Here is a 17,284-nt window from a genome sequence, read left to right as displayed (position 1 = left end):
ATGACTTCGGTGCAGATGGACGTGGGGAAATATTTGTCTCGCATTGGGTTCGAACCCCAGTCGGAGTCCACCGTGGAGACGCTGCGGTCCGTCCACATCCGTCACCTGCTTTCGGTGCCGATTGAGAACCTCACGGTGCACAGCGGCGGACTGGTCCGCCTCGATCTGCCTCTGCTCTTCGACAAGATAGTGAACCAGCGCCGCGGCGGCTTCTGCTGCGAGAACAACGGCCTCTTCTCCTGGCTGCTGACCAGACTCGGCTTCCAGGTGACCCTGCTGTCTGGACAGGTGAAGAGCAAATACACGGGCTGCTACGGGCCGCCTTTCGACCATCTGGTCCTCATGGTGGTCATTGAGGGGCGGCGGTGGCTGTGCGACGTTGGGTTCGGGAGCGCTGGGTTCAGTGTCCCCCTCTCCTTGGACGCCGCTGACCCCCAGGAGCAAGGTCACCGAGTGTACCGCATCAGGGAGGAGACAGGGATGCATTACTTAGAGTGGCAGAGCGACGAAAGCAGCAGCGGACCTAAGGACTGGGATGCGCTCTACAAGTTCACCCTTGAACCCCGGAGTTTGGGAGACTTCAGCGAAATGTGGATCTACGACCAGACCTCGCCTTCGTCCATCTTCTTCAGCAAGTCTTTCTGCACGCTGTTAAAACCCGGGGGGAGGGTCACCTACATCGGCCGCAGGCTGATCACTGAGACCTTCCCCACAGAAGCCACAGGAGAAGTGGTGAAAACCATCAAAGAGCTTAAAGATGAGGAGATTCCACTTATTCTCGCTGAGATTTTTGGAATTGTTCTTCCGTCTCCTCTTATACCAAAAGACGAGGACGTCAGACCACCTGACATTAAACACTGATCATATTTGGACGGATCTGGCTCAAGAACGAGAAAGTAAACTCTGCTTAAAGGTGCTGTAGGCAGGATTCCGCATCTCCGCCATCTTGCTTAGGGTTACCTAAGCAAGATGGCGATTTGACCCAACAAAGATGGCGATTTGAAACCCAGCACAGCCAATCCTGTCCTGTTTTCTCTGACATCACGCCCTTACGCAAGTTAAGCCCCTCCCACAAGAATGTGCGACGATCGCCCCTCGACCAATCACGGTTAGAGCCTCATGGGCTCTTCTGATTGGTCAAAGATACCTGGAGCTGTCGAGATTCCTTTTCAGCTCAGAACAGAGACAGATGGAAACGCTGCGCCCTCGCAGTACTGCAACTATGCTGCACTCCTAAAGGATTATCAATGGATACTCTAACATTTAATCCAAAGAAAACCAAGAAAAATAAGCATTGACTAGCAAAATCCTGCCTACAGCACCTTTAACTGTACTTGTGAAATGTCCATGTGACTTGATTGAACAACAAACATGACAAAGTAAATTGTCACTTTGATTTAATAAATTATACATACACTTTTAAGGTGTACAATGGTCATTGCATTAATCCACATCTGTCCTCTTTTTTTAAAGACAAAGTCTGCATTCAAAGTATTTACACATGTACAATTATCAGGCAGCATTTTTCAAAGCATCTGAGGGCATTACTCAGCTATCCCATATTATAATACATTTTCCCATTCCACACTCGACAAGCATGAACGGAAACTGATAAACATCCGCTCCACCAAGATCCACAGAAGATTCAGGAGGATTATGGTCAGACGATCGAGTTGGAAATCGAAAAAAAAAAAAAACGGGATGAGGAGTGGACAGGGTGTACGCAGGGCAACAGGTGCAACAATGTGGCAAATTGTGACACAAAGGTTTACTCTGCGACTGGGTTGGAGGGGGGAACTGTCGCCAGCTCGATGTTGGTGGCATTGAGCTTCTCCTCCATCATCTGCTTCGAGATGGTCAGAGACGACTTGATGGCGTCTTTTAATGTCATCGACTTGTGGTAGACCTCCTGCAGAGAGCTCTGAGCTCCCTCAGATGCAGAGCTGATGGCCTGAGCATCACACTGCACAAATGTGACTGTTGGGTTCATGTGGTAGAGCTGTGGCCCTTTCTCACCAACTCCTCCCAAAAACAGGATTACTATTGCAACAGCACATCATCAGTAGGGTAAAACTAACCTGTCTCACGACGGTCTAAAGTAGTGTAACTGCGTTTCTTGGAAACACAAGGATTCTTGGCAGGTACTGAATGGTGTAGCAACAAGTAATGTAATAATAAACTGCAATAAAATATTTTATTTTCTGGAAATTCTAACTTTTTTTGTTTTATTACAGTATTTTTTTTTTTTTTACGTTTTCAAAGGATTTTCGATGCCAGATTAAAATTAAATACCCAGAAAATAATCTAATAAGTCATGAAATCATTGCCACAGTGTTATTACACTATTGGCAAGTTATTATTGGCTTTACTACATTTAAAATTAATTTAAAAAAATTAGTTTATAATTACTGACAGGAATTACCTGATTGATTGCTTTCCCCCCCAAGAATTAAACTTTAATTTGAATTTTTGTCCATCCATGTTCGATACTAAGGCTAAGGGCCAAGGCAGGATACACCCACACACACACACACACACAATAAAGAAAACACAAACTTTTTTGCACACGAACAAAGTTCAAAGATCGCCCTCCTTCTCTGTGTCTTACAAAATCAGCAGTGGAGTAGTGAGGGAGGCATGTGAGTTCTGCAATATCCTGTGAGCTCACTGAACAATTTCCTTGCCACAAAGACTGATCATCAGTCAGTCAGGCTGGTCAATGATCTGAAACTGATCCTGCAGTTTGAAAACAACTGCTTTGCTTTTGTTTAGTAAAAAACTGTCAAAGCACAATGTGTATACAATTTGTTATTATGCCTAATAAATATATTTTTTCACCCTGTACAACGATCATTTTCACAGCTTTGTGGTTTATTTTGGTTGCTGTGTGTCTGTTACTTTTACAGGAAGCTTCCGGCAGAGTCCGTGTGATTGTTAAACTTACGCAAGATCTGCGTACTTTGGACCTCTCCAGCACTATTCTAAAGTTGATGAAGGCAGTGGAAATGACTTCGGTGCAGATGGACGTGGGGAAATATTTGTCTCGCATTGGGTTCGAACCCCAGTCGGAGTCCACCCTGGAGACGCTGCGGTCCGTCCACATCCGTCACCTGCTTTCGGTGCCGATTGAGAACCTCACGGTGCACAGCGGCGGACTGGTCCGCCTCGATCTGCCTCTGCTCTTCGACAAGATAGTGAACCAGCGCCGCGGCGGCTTCTGCTGCGAGAACAACGGCCTCTTCTCCTGGCTGCTGACCAGACTCGGCTTCCAGGTGACCCTGCTGTCCGGACAGGTGAAGGGCGAAATCACGGGCTGCTACGGGCCGCCTTTCGACCATCTGGTCCTCATGGTGGTCATTGAGGGGCGGCGGTGGCTGTGCGACGTTGGGTTCGGGAGCGCTGGGTTCAGTGTCCCCCTCTCCTTGGACACCGCTGACCCCCAGGAGCAAGGTCACCGAATGTACCGCATCAGGGAGGACACAGGGATGCATTACTTAGAGTGGCAGAGCGACGAAAGCAGCAGCGGACCTAAGGACTGGGATGCGCTCTTCAAGTTCACCCTTGAACCCCGGAGTTTGGGAGACTTCAGCGAAATGTGCGTCTACCACCAGACCTCGCCTTCGTCCATCTTCTTCAGCAAGTCTTTCTGCACGCTGTTAAAACCCGGGGGGAGGGTCACCTACATCGGCCGCAGGCTGATCACCAAGACCTTCCCCACAGAAGCCACAGGAGAAGTGGTGAAAACCATCAAAGAGCTTAAAGATGAGGAGATTCCACTTATTCTCGCAGAGATTTTTGGAATTGTTCTTCCGTCTCCTCTTATACCAAAAGACGAGGACGTCAGACCACCTGAGGTTAAACACTGATCATATTTGGACGGATCTGGCTCAAGCACGAGAAAATTAATTCAGCTCAACTGCACTTGTGATGTCCTTGATTGAACGAACAACATGACAAAGTAAATTGTCACTTTGATTTAATAAATTATACATACACTTTTAAGATGTACAATGGTCATTGCATTAATCCACAACTGTCCTCTTTTTTTTTTTAAGACAAAGTCTGCGTTCAAAGTATTTACACATGTACAATTATCAGGCAGCACTTTACAAAGCAAGGCATGATTGACAATACAGATGTTGAGCTCCAAATCAAACCTTTAATTCTCCTGCGTCCTCCATGCATCCAAGGGCATTACTCAGCTGTCCCATATTATAATACATTTTCCCATTCCACACTCGACAAGCATGAACGGAAACTGATAAACATCCGGTCCACCAAGATCCACAGAAGATTCAGGAGGATTATGGTCAGACGATCGAGTTGGAAATCGAAAAAAAAAAAGATAAAAATGGGATGAGGAGTGGACAGGGTGTACGCAGGGCAACAGGTGCAAAAAATGTGGCAACTTGTGACACAAAAGTTTACTCTGCGACGGGGTTGGAGGGGGGAACTGAGCTCGTTCGCCCAGCTTTCCGTTCATAGTTGACAAGCCTCTGGCCAACCAGGTACCTACAAAGGAAAATCATTAGATGTTATGGGATTATGTAAAGATTAGAAACTGCAACAAAAACGGAAAGAATAAAAACGCGAATCTCATCAAAAGTTTGTGTCAATTATTCTTACTTGTCATTCTTGATGTGTTCATAAAGGCGTTTGAATTGTCTGATCTGGAAGGAAAGTATTCCAATAAGTGAGACAACCATCAGGAGGAAGGGATAGATCCTCCTCTGCATCAGAATCTCCATCTCAGGGGTAACTCCTAAAAAAACAAAACAAACAAAAGCAACAACAAAAATTTAGCTTTAAATAGTTTCATTATATTGGTCTTCGTGGCAATAGTGCTAAACAAAGATAGTGACGGTGCAATGGTGATTCTCTGATCGAAATGTTAAACATCTTTTGTGAGTGAGCTTGTAATGTAAACGTGTGAAGTTTCTGTTTGGATGTAAAAACTCTTCAGTTCAAAAAGTCCAAACTTTAGAAGTGATCAGCACGTTCTCAGACACTCACCGACAGCAGGCACCACCCCTGCGGCAATCACATACGGCACGCACAAAGACAGCAGCAGGACAGAAATGACGGGAGCAGCCAGTTTGCGGATGATGAACTGGAGATCGATGTTGCGGATTCCATTTGCATACACCTACAGGGGATTGTTTACATTGGAAAGTTACTCTATCTATCCAAAAACAGCGACTCTTCTATGACAGGCCGTCGCTGCATCAGTCAATTCTGCACAAGTAGGTAAGGCAGAGATTTACTGTTCAACCTAAAGCAATCTAAGCTCAAAAGTAAATCTAACAGAAGTGTATAAATATATGCATGCTATATAACCCTCCCATACTTAATAATGTAGAAGACTCTTATCCAGCAAGAGTCTTAAGTCTGAATTATTGACAGTGTGTTTCTAATGGATGCTTGGACATAAGGGAGATTACACACGATAGAATGCATCTAACATCAATCTCAAACCTACCTGCTCAATAACAGTCTTCAGCCACCACTGAGGGCCCATGAGAGTGATGGCAGCAATAATTTTGGCATGTAGCACTCCGAGAGCCCAATCCTGCAGACAGAAATCAAGACAGAATTATTCCTCAATAACTCATCATATGTTACAAGATCCTGCAGGTAAATGACTGACAGAGATGCGAGACTGAGATGAACACACACACACTCATACCTGCCACGGATAGAAGAGAGGTGTTTGGTCCAGTGGGACTCTCAGTGGAGCCACGATGACCAGTTCGAACAGCAAGCCCAGCAGCAGCGGGATGACTCCGGCCACCAGCAGGGCCACAACCAGAGTCTTCAGGATCTAAACACACCAGCAGAAGAAACGCGCGCAATCAAACACAACTAAAAGACGGTACTTTCAGTTAAGGGAATAACTGAAGCTAATGCGATGCTCACCATGAGCGTCCACTCCTGGACTTTATGTATGATAACTGTGCGTCCCTGTGGCATCCAGGCCAGCAGAACAGTGACTCCGCGTATAGACAGCCAGCAGACATACAGACCGCACGCTGCAGTGTACAGCTCGTGGATTTTGGAATTGCCTGTCCAGAAGGACATCAGCCAACGGCCGGTGAAGACTGAAACAAACAGGACGGAACGCGTGAACACACTCCTTCTATTGGCCATGGGTCTACTGAATGGAAAGTGATGCTGTATGCTCTGACATCTCACCTGGTAGCGTTAAGCACACCAGACTGGCCACCAGTAGAGTAATGCACATGAATGCAATCAGTAACACAATCTAGGGAAAAAGAAGACCATAGTTAGGAATAAAAGCTCTCTGACGGGACACACTGCAGAGCATGTTTCCATTTTCCACAACAGAGTTGAGTTACGGAGGCTCAAATGTACAATAAGTGGTACCTCCAGCATTGGCACAGTTCTAAATTTATCTTTAAACCACAAATAACAGAGGACCACGAGCTGTTATTTTCTTTTTAAAGACTTCTGTTCATCCTAAAAATAGGTCTGTTTTATTCTGTGGCCGATTCAAGTAATGCTTAGATGAGAAGTAACCTTCTGAGACTGAGTGTACTCGTTGTCTCAGCTACTCCATATCTCAGTTGTCTGCAACCAATTTTACTTGTAAACTTGAGATAACTTAGGAGAAAGGCTGTCTTTTTCCTCCTTACTGTAAGGAATATTCTGATATAAAGTCAACCCCTGACCATCTCACCCTGAATGGGAAGCGGAGAGGTCTGTGGTAGGGCTGGAAGCCCACCGGCCCCCCCTGCTGCAGGATAGCCTGATGGGCCGCATGCAGCCCTTCGCCAACAGCTGGGGCGGGGTTGTTGTTGTTGTTGTGATGGCCATGAGGGGGGTTGTTGTTGTTGTTGTTGTTCACGGGCTGGTTGGCATCATTGTCCTCCTGCTCGCCAAGGAGGTAGGAGTGGAGGTCTCTGGAGACAGAATCGTTTGATTTGTTTTATAGAATATATGGGTAAAAGGAAAATGGTGTAAATAAAAAAGGTGTGTTTTCAAGCCAACTTACAGTAAATATCCAGCACTGACAGTCCAGGCTCGAACCAAGCCTTTCAGCCACTGGCGAGTGTGTCCCTGCTCCAGCAGAGCGGGAAGAACAACCTGGAGTAAGAGCAGCTCCAGAGACAGCTCACTGACAGGGGCGTCGCTGAAAGAGCAGAGAGGCTCTGTGTTAAACATCACAGCAGCTGTGATCAGTGTTTCTGATCTGTCATCATTTCCTCTTGTTCTTTTGGAAACAGTGTTGTCTGGTTATCAAGTGACCTATAACTGTGTTCCGTTTGCGGGCTACCTGTAGAGCATCACGTTGTACGGCAGGAAGGTCGGCAGCAGTAGTTTGATCAGCCTGATGGGGAGCCACAGCATGAGCAAGACGATTGAGCCGAAGACAACCACCGACAGGATGAACCGCCGCAGGTGTCTGTAGATGGGCAGGTGAATCATCTCCTGCACCGGGTTAAAATCTGGGTCATTGAGGTTTCTCAGAAACCACAGCACTCCCGGCCTCAGCACCTGGGGGAGAAAGAGCCAAAGACAAAGTGCTCAGCGTTTTAATAATTTACAACACACCTGACAAACCTCAGCTTCGCACGTGTTCCTGAAGTCATTGCGTGAAATGGGAAGTTCGCTTTCCGTCTTACCTCTCTCAACAGCAGGATGAAAGAAGCAAAGTAGAAGACGTAGACCATTCCCACCAGCCAGTGAAGAAACATCGTCGTACCAGGTGCCGATTTGAAACTTAATTCTCTGTCTTTCAGCGAGGCATCAAACATCTCCTGCAGGAGGGGGAACAACAAAAACATAAAAACTGTGATTATAGCTCAGTGTCTGGGTCTAGATGGTTTCTTCTCCTCACATATAAATGTGGTCAGCTCATGTATATAAAATGATTAACCCCATAAAAATGAACTCAGTGTTTAAATATTCCACTGAGAGACAATTCAGAATCTCCATATTTACAAATGTAAAAAGATGGAAGTCTTCAGAAGGAAAACATAAGTGTCACTTAAGCACAAAGGGCAGAATGACGAAGACAACCTCATCCGCATCGATCAGGCTGTGCTGACAGCGCAGGAGACACGCTTACGGCTGTGTCAGCTGCTCCATATGGCGTGAGAAAGACTGGTTCAGAATGAACTGGCTCACGGATAACGACAAACTGGATAACTGTGACAATTTAGATTTTGGCAGAAAGGGACTCGCATCGCTGCCACTGTGCTTGTAAGCTTTGACGCATACAAACTCCCCGACACGCAGGAGAGAATCACAAACAAAGAGCTGGCATCACAACGCAGGGCCATATGGCGCGCTCTCACTCGCTGATCCTTCAAACCAGTCACTTCTCTGTTTTCCTGCGTGTTAATGAATGCATGAACTGTGGAACCGAGAGCATCTGCTTTTGCTCATGTCGTTGACGGCTCTGCTGAAAGCTGTATAAATGGTGTTGTGATGGGAGGCATCAGCCTGCTCAATTTAATAAACTGTACGACAAACGAGCAGAACATTCACACTGCCGGTCACAATGCTCATTGTAGACCGCTTGCTGAGATGCAGTTTTTCAGAGTTTGATCACATCACGAGCAATATAAAAGCAACTGCCATCCAGGAACAGTGTGAACAGTCTCAGGTCCTGAAATGACCAGTAGACGATATCAGACATCAAACGCAGGACGCTGTGTTCACTAAAGTAATGAAATCAGAGCCAATTCAATCACTGAGAAATGATAAAGGGAAAAAATAAGCTAAACAAAAAAGAAAACACACATTTGAAAGATGGTCTTTTGTAGAGAAGGCCTTTAAATGTGATCTTAATGCATCCTGCCTCCTCCAGCTCAGAACGACGACGCCCGTCTCAATTCAATGACAGTGAAATGCGAAATGACCTTTCCCGACTAGGACTGCTTTGAAAAGCATCAGATCATGTGTATCCTGCTTTATGACATTCGAAATTGGATCTGATTAAACAATGAAAAAGGATTTGGACTGCCCCAACCCGAGTTTCTAAGCAAAGCAACAGTGAGTAGCTTGAATTGTAAATGACAGGACTGACGATCATTTTTTTTTACAGAAATATTCAAAACCAGATTTGGAAGAGAAGCAAGCGGGCCTTACTAAAGAGCAGATGTCCAACCACCAGCCGCAGATCAGGGGAAAAACTCCAATCTCCACCACAACCAGGAGAGAAACCTGAAATAAAAAGGATCAAGATTTCAATCAGTAAGAATTTATATTCCGTGCCAATGATACTGCATGTTAAAATCCCAAATGCTAAAAAAGAGACACACAAATGTAACATGTACATTTGTTGGTACCGTTCTGTACCACAGACTTGAGCTTCAAATTCTGATTTATGCTTAAAATAAACATCCCTCTCTCTTTCTTTCTAGGAAACTTTGAAAAGGAAAAAACCTGACGACATCGCTCTTTGTTCTGCTCTCTAATAAATACAAACTAATTATTTTTAACTGTAGCACTCAGCTAATGAAGGAGTGATAGCATTTCTATGTATTTCCACCCAGACCGGTGTATATGACTAACACAGACCAGGAATGGACTTAAGAGACGTTACCTTGACAACGATGTAGCAGACTCCCAGGAGACGCCGAGAGCGCTGGAACCTGACCAGCGCAGCCAGTCCCTACGGACGCCATTAAGGATCAATACTATAGAAGCAACTACCAAACAAAATTAATGGGACCAAGACTACAGCCAGCATGTACCATACTGTATTACATATTTCAGAGGTGTATGTGCGACTGAAGCTGTGAGGTAGAAGGATACGTGACACAGGATGAGCGTCATGGCCAGCAGTATGTAGCCCACGATTGTTGTAATCAAGCCCTCAAAGTGAGAAGCTTGTACCTGCAGGAAACAAGTTTGGAGTAAGTACATGCAAAATAGCTTAAGGTATATGTATATATTCATATAATTGCATTAAAAACATTTAAGTGGTGCATTCTTACATATTCCTCAAAGCCGAGACCGACGACAGAGAAGTGCCCGATGTGATAAGGACAAAATGCTAAAGACAAGGACATCAGGTTATGATTTCAAAACATCAGAAACAGGACTTTGATCTGTGGTTGAAATGACAAAAATATCAAAAATGTGTGGCTTGTTTTTCATGCTTCCTTGTCTACATCTACTCACCAAACACCAGGATGAAGAGTGTGTTTAGAGACACAACCCAAAACACGTGTTCCTACGAGACAAAGACAGCAGTCTTTAATACAAACCATTTAATAGTAAGAGCTTAATAGAAAAAAATCATGAGACATGACCAGAAATTACAGACGATTAATACTTACCAAAAATACCAGTGATCCATCCAGTCCAAGCATCTGAAGAGCGAATGGAAAGACTTTGTTTTTAAATGTGTCAAGATGAACAGCGACGGCATCACAGACGTGTCAAAATGTGAAGCGCGCAATATAAAGGAAGACGTTTGGAGATCAATAATATGATCAGTTACCCTTTCCCAGGTGAGCTCCTCTGCAGCTCTATCCCACTCCAGAGCATTCCAGTTCATGTCATCTAGGGAGACAGAAATAAACATGACATTCATTTAAGTCAATCTGTTCACGTACATCTCCATGTAACTGAATAAGGTCAACTAGTCTTTTTCTGACTAACCAGCCTCGTCAAAGAAACAGCAGAACTGATGAAGCCATTTGGACACGTAGCAAACCGTCTAAGACACACGACCAAGTCCGGAAGACATGATTCAACTGCTTTGACATTATTAATCATAGTAGAATTGTGTGTTGTTTTTTCAGTTTTGTGTGCCCTTTGTTAGCCGTCTAGATGATAAGCTGTTTCTGAATTGCAGAAACAAGAAAAACATATGGAAAGGGAGGGTGATGAATACATGAATACATGAATGATGATTCCCCAGAGTCTTTGAGAAGAGAAAGGAGTTGATACCAGAACTTCTATGTAAGTGAAGAAAACAACACTGTGGAACAACTTTGATGTGTTAATTCGGATTAGTATCAAGGAGTAAAGCTCAGATTTCTGCTCAGACATGTGATGCGGGATGTGGGTGTGCCAAATTGCAATCAGCTGCATTGCGCTGCTGAGTCCTGACTGATTACGACAGTTGAGACTTGCCTGTATTTCACTGTATTAAAAACACATTACTGTCAACAGAACTAAAGCTGTGTATTTCTGCTCATCAGATATGGCCGAAGCACTGCGGCGAACAACAATGACACACGGCGTATTATCATGTCTATGACCAGGAAATGCAATTTAAACAATGATATATTTCTAGCTTGTTGCAGGAGGCAGCTAATTCTACAATATTAATGTTGTACTTGGAGAGAACTGTCAGATCCAAACTGAACATGCTGTAGTGTGTGTGTGTGTATTTTTTTTTTGTTTCATTCATTTTACATTGCGAGCACCCTAGAGCAAGAATACTGTATACCAATAGTATAATTTATTATCAAGCCTTTGTTGTCCTGCAACAAAATAACCCCATTGTTCATTGTAAAACAAATGATTATCATTTGAGGCTCCGGAAACATTGTTATACCATTCAAAAAACCAATTGTGATGCTTTGGCCGAGCACAGAACAACTGAGGCCACAATGAGACGTTCTGTTAATTCTGTTCATTTGTTCTTGTTGAGAAGGAACGGAAGTTTTCTGTGTGGTACAGTTACTGACTGTACAGTATGTAACCTCTAGAAAACTACTAAAACACACATCCTGATGCTCTAACGTCAGACCAACACATGGCTGGCTTTACAGACAAAACTGTATCAAAATGTATTGAATTGTGGCTTGTTTATCATAACAGTGATATAAAACAATGCAAAGCTCCAACCTTGTGCTCCATTGTTGGGGTCAGCATCTTCAGCAGCCGCTCCTTCTTCTTCCTCCAGCTCTGGGTCATCGCCCTGGTCTGGGGGCACATCAGGAGGCTCAGGTTCAGCCTCATTCTGGGCTGGAGGATCCGCGGGGGCGGGCTGGGCGGCAGGTGGCTCATCAGCTGCCGCCTGACCTGCAGCTTGTGCCTGAGGAGGTAAGATATATAGCTTTAATAAAGGCAAAGCAGAGATGCAGCGCACGTTCATGCATTATGGTGTTCAATATTAAAACACCACACAAGGTGACAAAAAAACACAAGACTGCACCTGACATTTTCTCATTTTCAAATTTTTTCCTATCTCAAAGAATACATTGATTCATGCATGCAATATAAAATGAAAGTAATTACTTGAATCACATCCAAAGAATCCACCTGTGCTTCTTTAAACTTTCGACCACATATTTTAGAAAACCACACAGTCATGTTGTACCTCGTTGGCTTGCCCAGCAGCATTGGGTGGAGGTGGTTGGTGCTGCTCTAACCACTGGGGGGCGCCACCGTGGACTATCTGTTCTCTGAGCCACACCAGGCTGATGAATGCACACAACGTGCAGGTAACAACAAAGCAGCCCTGTAGACAATCTGCAAGCAGGTTCTCTCTGCAAACAAACAAAACAATGGGATTGTCCTCTGTCACTGATATGCGCAGGATATTATGGAGGAGGAAAAAAAAGATGCTCAGGAGTATTTTTTTTCATCAGGGTAGTGTAGTATTTATGTAATAAAGCGTATAGTCTGATGGGCGTGACTTACGTAGACAGCATGTCCAGTGGCAGTGTCAGAAGCGAGCTCACAGAGCCAGTAAAAAGACACTTATAGATGCGACCTGAGAAGTGAAACAAGATAATTACATACTTCCCATTGTGTCCACCTTGAATGAATTGAGTGCTTAAATGTTACCTAATTTCTCCTATGGAACATGTTACATAATATACACAACTGAATAGATCTGTTAGACATAGTTTTCCTTTTCTTACCATGACTACTAAGAGGGATTTACATATCTTGGGACACATGCAGCGTTGCTTGTTATGCAATAGTAGTAAAGCTGGACTCCTAATTCTCTTGATCATGTTGAACAACAAACATGAGCTAATGTGAAAAGGGTTACCTCATTGATATTTTATCAATAACTGTAATATAAACAACAAAAACTGAGAATTTATGTGATTTTTTCCCTCTGTATGTGTGTCAAAAATATAATTCTAATTTGTGTCAGTAGATAAACATCACCCATGTTCTCTATTGAGTAATATTCTGAACTACAACAAAATAACAGAGTAATCCATGTTGCTTGGACTGAATGTTCAGCTAAACACCAGGTGACACCAGATTTGAATATGTGTTTTCATTGGTACTCCCTTGGGTTCACACTTACATGCGGTGAGAGGAACCACTCCGAGCCACGCAAAGGCCACCAGTGTGTAATGAAACCAGTAGCGGATGGCCGTGCCCACACTGGTCAGCAGGCCGGCACAGATGTCCTGAATGGGCAGACGTGAGGGCATATCTGGGGAGTAGACTGAAGAGGACAGAGGGGCACACTTAACAGGGACTGATGTTAGAAAAGTTACCCGTCAATAAAACAAACCTTAATTTCACTATTAACCACATGAAAAACTAGATTAGATCAAATGGAAATATCTGTGGTGCTAAATTGTGAAACTGAACCTGGACAGTATATCAAATAATCCATCAAAACTACAAGCACTTACTTGGTGTGAAAGCAAATCTGTGCTTGCATAATTCACAGTATTCCTTCCTGCTGTGTTTCAGCCACTGGACCAAACTGAAAAGTCAAAAGTAGAATATAAACATTAGAAAAGAGTCTTTAAAAAAAGAAAGAGCCTGTTAAAACAGAATTCATATATTTGGTCTTTTTAATCTAATGAGTTAAAACTCAAATTAAAGACACAGTTATACAGGAAATAAGAATTCAGAGTATATTTTTCACATGTTGGGATTTGGAAAACTAGTCTGAGAGGAGAAATTTGGACAAAGTGAGATTGGCTTTATTAAATACTATCAAACAATGCAATCCCATATGTATTATATTGAAAAGCCAATCTGTGGTGCAGACTGTTATGGTAAAATGAAATATTTTAGTGTTTTAGTGTTCTTTCTGGTAATAGTTAAATCATATGACTGAATGTTCCTTTTGTACTAACAGCTTCATGATACATTGTTTTTTAATAACTCACAAGACTCATATTGCCTTGAGATTCAGGCCTGGGAAACCCTCTGATAAGATGTTCAGTTTCTGCAGAGTTATGGATCTCAATGTTGACTGCATTGTCTTCCAAGGTTGTTATCCTCTGAACTGCCCAGCACCTGCTCCGACTCCCCCAACTCAGGAGGGGTATAAGTTTTATTCTTCTGTATCTGTCTCTCAGAGTTTTTGTCGTGCAGGCTGGCTGCCTTTCTGTATGACTCCTGTACTTCAAATAAAACTTTCCGAAGAGTATTCGTTGAGGATTCTTTTCACCCAAAGCTGTCAGTGGTACATCATAGAATTTCCACGACACAGACTTCGCCACAGAAAGGTGGAAAGAGTTGAAAAAGCGCTCTTTATGGCACATCTGTCCTCCAACAACTAAACAACGTCACCTGAGATGCTCAGGTCACAGCTCAACTGCGCGCACTTGAGTCTGAGTCATAACAAAACCTTCCTAATCTGATTATCAAAAGAGTGTATCAGCTAGTTTGAATGTTGACAGCCAGTAAAAACAACACTTTGCCACAAAAGTCTTTGGAAATAACAACTAGGTTATTTAAGGAAGCATTGCACATGCTGATTGCTATAATATCAAAACAAATCAAATGGAACTGAACATGATCTCTTCTTCAAGTTGACCTTACGTTAGTATTATTTTCATAAGGGGTGGCATTTAAAATTTTCCTTAGAAATTAGAGCCTGGTTGCTTTATGCAAACACTTACCAGAAGAACTATAAAACCCTTCCCTTTTGCCTAAGAATGTAAATCCACCTGCCACACATGGAGTGAGGTGGAAACTCAACACTGCTTTCTCCAAAATACCTGTGAAATATGTTTAATTTAAATTGGTTCAAAGAAAGCATGAATGAATAAACTACAGTGACTAATGTGATCAGCTAATAAGCCACTGTTATGGCAATCCATGTGTTTTTATTCGTGAGTAAATGCTTAGAAAGTGGAGTGAAAGAGGGGGGGGGGGCATCTCAGGAGAAACGCAACTGCACAAGGTCACCATCATGACAGCTGTCAAAGGTGCAGCGCCAACCAAAACACTTACCATTCCTGGTGGATGAACTTGATACTGCCTGTGCAGACGCATGGGTGGTAGAGGGGCTTGTCGGGGGTCCCCTCGGAGCGACACACGCGACAGATATCCGCTACAAACAGAAAAAAGGAAAAAATACGCAACAGTTACGTGGACATGTCACGTTCATGGCCAAAACTTAAAGTCAAGCGGAGATGTGTAGAAAGTGACTGGGGGTGTGGTGAACTAAGGAGGGATATATTTAGCACTAAGGCATGTAATCGAGAGGCGCAATATCAGTCACGTTAAATTCCCATACCAACAAAGCAACCGGATTTAAAAGACGCACACGAGAAAATTCGCGAATTTAAAAGGACACACAACAGGGGGCTAGTGACAACGGCAGCCAACTTCTGGACGTTTCTATACTCTTTCTGACACACAGCTACAAGTATACACGGAATGCCCACACGTTGAGCTCTACTCAGCAACATCAACATTCAACAAGCCCTCTCTCGTCTTTTTGAATTAACCTCTCACTACAATGACAGGCTATATTAAGCATTGCTATTAAGCTAAGTTAACCATTAGCAGGCCAGCTCAGCAGCAGGCTCGGCTAGCGGCGAAGAAGCTAACGCTACACAGACAGAACGATTAAGAGGCGCATTCAGTCGTCTACCTTCCTCTGCAGTGTCCATCTTGTTTCTTAAGCACCGGTCACCGTTTCTTCCAGGAGTCTCCCGTGCGGTGAACCCATCCACGACAGACAGTGACGCTTAGCCAGCCAGGTTAAGCTAGCGAGACGGCTGGATCCTTCTGGCTCTGATGCATCGGCTGTCATAAAATGGTCACCCCGCAGATTAACGCTTGTTCCGCCGCGTCCCCTCGACCCGATGGTCGCCGACAGACTGAACGTCCTTCTTCGGACACAAATGGTCACTGTGAAACAACAGACGGCAGAAACATCACATCCACGGTGTTACTGAGACGTTAGTTCAAGTGTGTGAGACAAACAAGCTAAGCTAAGTCCGCTAACGCATGCGTCAACGTCACTGCTCGCTCTATCGCTACAGTTTTACGGCAGTACAGCCTCGACCGGGCTGACGGTACGCACAGGGCAGTGCGTAGCCTCTGCGTCGGGTTTGTGTGTGCCGCGAGACTTATTTTATATTTAATATGATATATCAGATACATTAAAAAATGGTAACGCATAGAATCCGTGTATCATTCGATTTTGGTGTGGATAATATCTAAATCAAAAAATAATCAAATGTGAAAATACAAAAAAGTTAACTAAATACTTTTCAGTGGGCCATTTTCACAGCTCCACTACTTTCTGAAATTAACTGCGCACATTAATGTCCTGTCTTGCATTATTGGCCAATATGATTATTCCAGGTGTGTCTTGTCGCAGCAGTCTAAACAAGACAATCCTGGATTAATCAGTTTGGCCAATAATGCAAGACAGGAAATGAATGTGCACAGCTATTCTCAGGAAGTAGTGAAGCTGTGAAAATACCCCATTAAAATCAAATTCAACCAAATAAAAATGATTTTTGGTCAGGAGCCAAAAATGTCAGGGTCGGTGGTCTGAATCCGTGTAGGACCAAGGGACAAGGACTCGGTACCTTTTGTTAGTTTGATTTTCTGTTAAAATGACATCATCAGATTCCAAAAAACGGGTCGTTTTCTCGTTTTTCATTTCCGCTGAATTCTCAGACCGCACAAAAACTTCCGGTTACAGTGGACGCTCTCTATGGACGGTGTCCTTTCGACTTCGATCTCCAAGTGATCACAGATTATAGTTGTTGTTGTTTTTTTTTTTTTTATTTCAGATCGACGTTTCTTTGTTTGTTTACTATTTTTCGTACAGTTGTGTACAATATAGCCTGGAGAGAGGCGGGCTGCGTTTTTTTTAAATAACAGTCCACTCAGCAGAAGAGCCGCTGCCAAGAAGAATCACAGACATCAGACGAGGAGTGGAGGAGCTCCGAGGAGTTCTGCTCAGCACCTAATGTTTCAATACTCGAATAAATATACATTTTAGTGAAGCTGTGTTTTGGTCATGAAAATTCGGCAACAAATTATGAAGTCATGGCAAAGTCATTGAAAATCATAGGTGAGAAAATGTCTGAACCCTTTTGACTCTATCTGGTTATTTTATTAT

General features: G+C 43.6%; 3 protein-coding genes across 4 annotated transcripts; 2 read left to right on the top strand and 1 right to left on the bottom strand.

The window, feature by feature from the left end:
* On the top strand, window positions 1–861 carry LOC115394555 (arylamine N-acetyltransferase 1-like). Its single transcript, XM_030099896.1, has one exon. The coding sequence runs from the start codon at window positions 1–3 to the stop codon at window positions 859–861; it is 861 nt and encodes a 286-aa protein (XP_029955756.1).
* Window positions 862–1,537: 676 nt separating this feature from the next.
* On the bottom strand, window positions 1,538–16,163 carry LOC115394392 (E3 ubiquitin-protein ligase MARCH6). 2 transcript variants are annotated; one of them, XM_030099698.1, is made up of 26 exons: window positions 15,797–16,163; window positions 15,151–15,250; window positions 13,593–13,666; window positions 13,256–13,399; window positions 12,631–12,703; window positions 12,308–12,476; window positions 11,833–12,022; window positions 10,475–10,536; window positions 10,311–10,343; window positions 10,153–10,204; window positions 9,966–10,024; window positions 9,784–9,864; window positions 9,572–9,640; window positions 9,115–9,189; window positions 7,644–7,778; window positions 7,295–7,515; window positions 7,013–7,150; window positions 6,698–6,920; window positions 6,193–6,262; window positions 5,917–6,098; window positions 5,687–5,821; window positions 5,480–5,569; window positions 5,014–5,146; window positions 4,627–4,762; window positions 4,454–4,512; window positions 1,538–1,797 (listed from the first exon to the last, which is right to left on the bottom strand). In XM_030099698.1, the coding sequence occupies exons 1-26, from the start codon at window positions 15,813–15,815 to the stop codon at window positions 1,769–1,771; spliced, it is 2,751 nt and encodes a 916-aa protein (XP_029955558.1). In that variant the 5' UTR covers window positions 15,816–16,163; the 3' UTR covers window positions 1,538–1,768. The 2 variants fall into 2 exon arrangements, with proteins under 2 accessions (XP_029955558.1, XP_029955557.1); XM_030099697.1 differs by lacking the exon at window positions 1,538–1,797 and having other exon boundaries at window positions 3,991–4,512; window positions 15,797–16,162.
* LOC115394393 (arylamine N-acetyltransferase 2-like) lies at window positions 3,006–3,866 on the top strand. The gene has a single exon (XM_030099699.1). The coding sequence runs from the start codon at window positions 3,006–3,008 to the stop codon at window positions 3,864–3,866; it is 861 nt and encodes a 286-aa protein (XP_029955559.1).
* Window positions 16,164–17,284: the final 1,121 nt, after the last annotated feature.

This window comes from Salarias fasciatus, chromosome 9 (assembly GCF_902148845.1).
Source record: "Salarias fasciatus chromosome 9, fSalaFa1.1, whole genome shotgun sequence".
Taxonomy (NCBI): Eukaryota; Metazoa; Chordata; class Actinopteri; order Blenniiformes; family Blenniidae; genus Salarias; species Salarias fasciatus.
The sequence above is the reverse complement of the archived record's forward strand: the minus strand, read 5'-3'. Positions and strand labels throughout refer to the sequence as shown.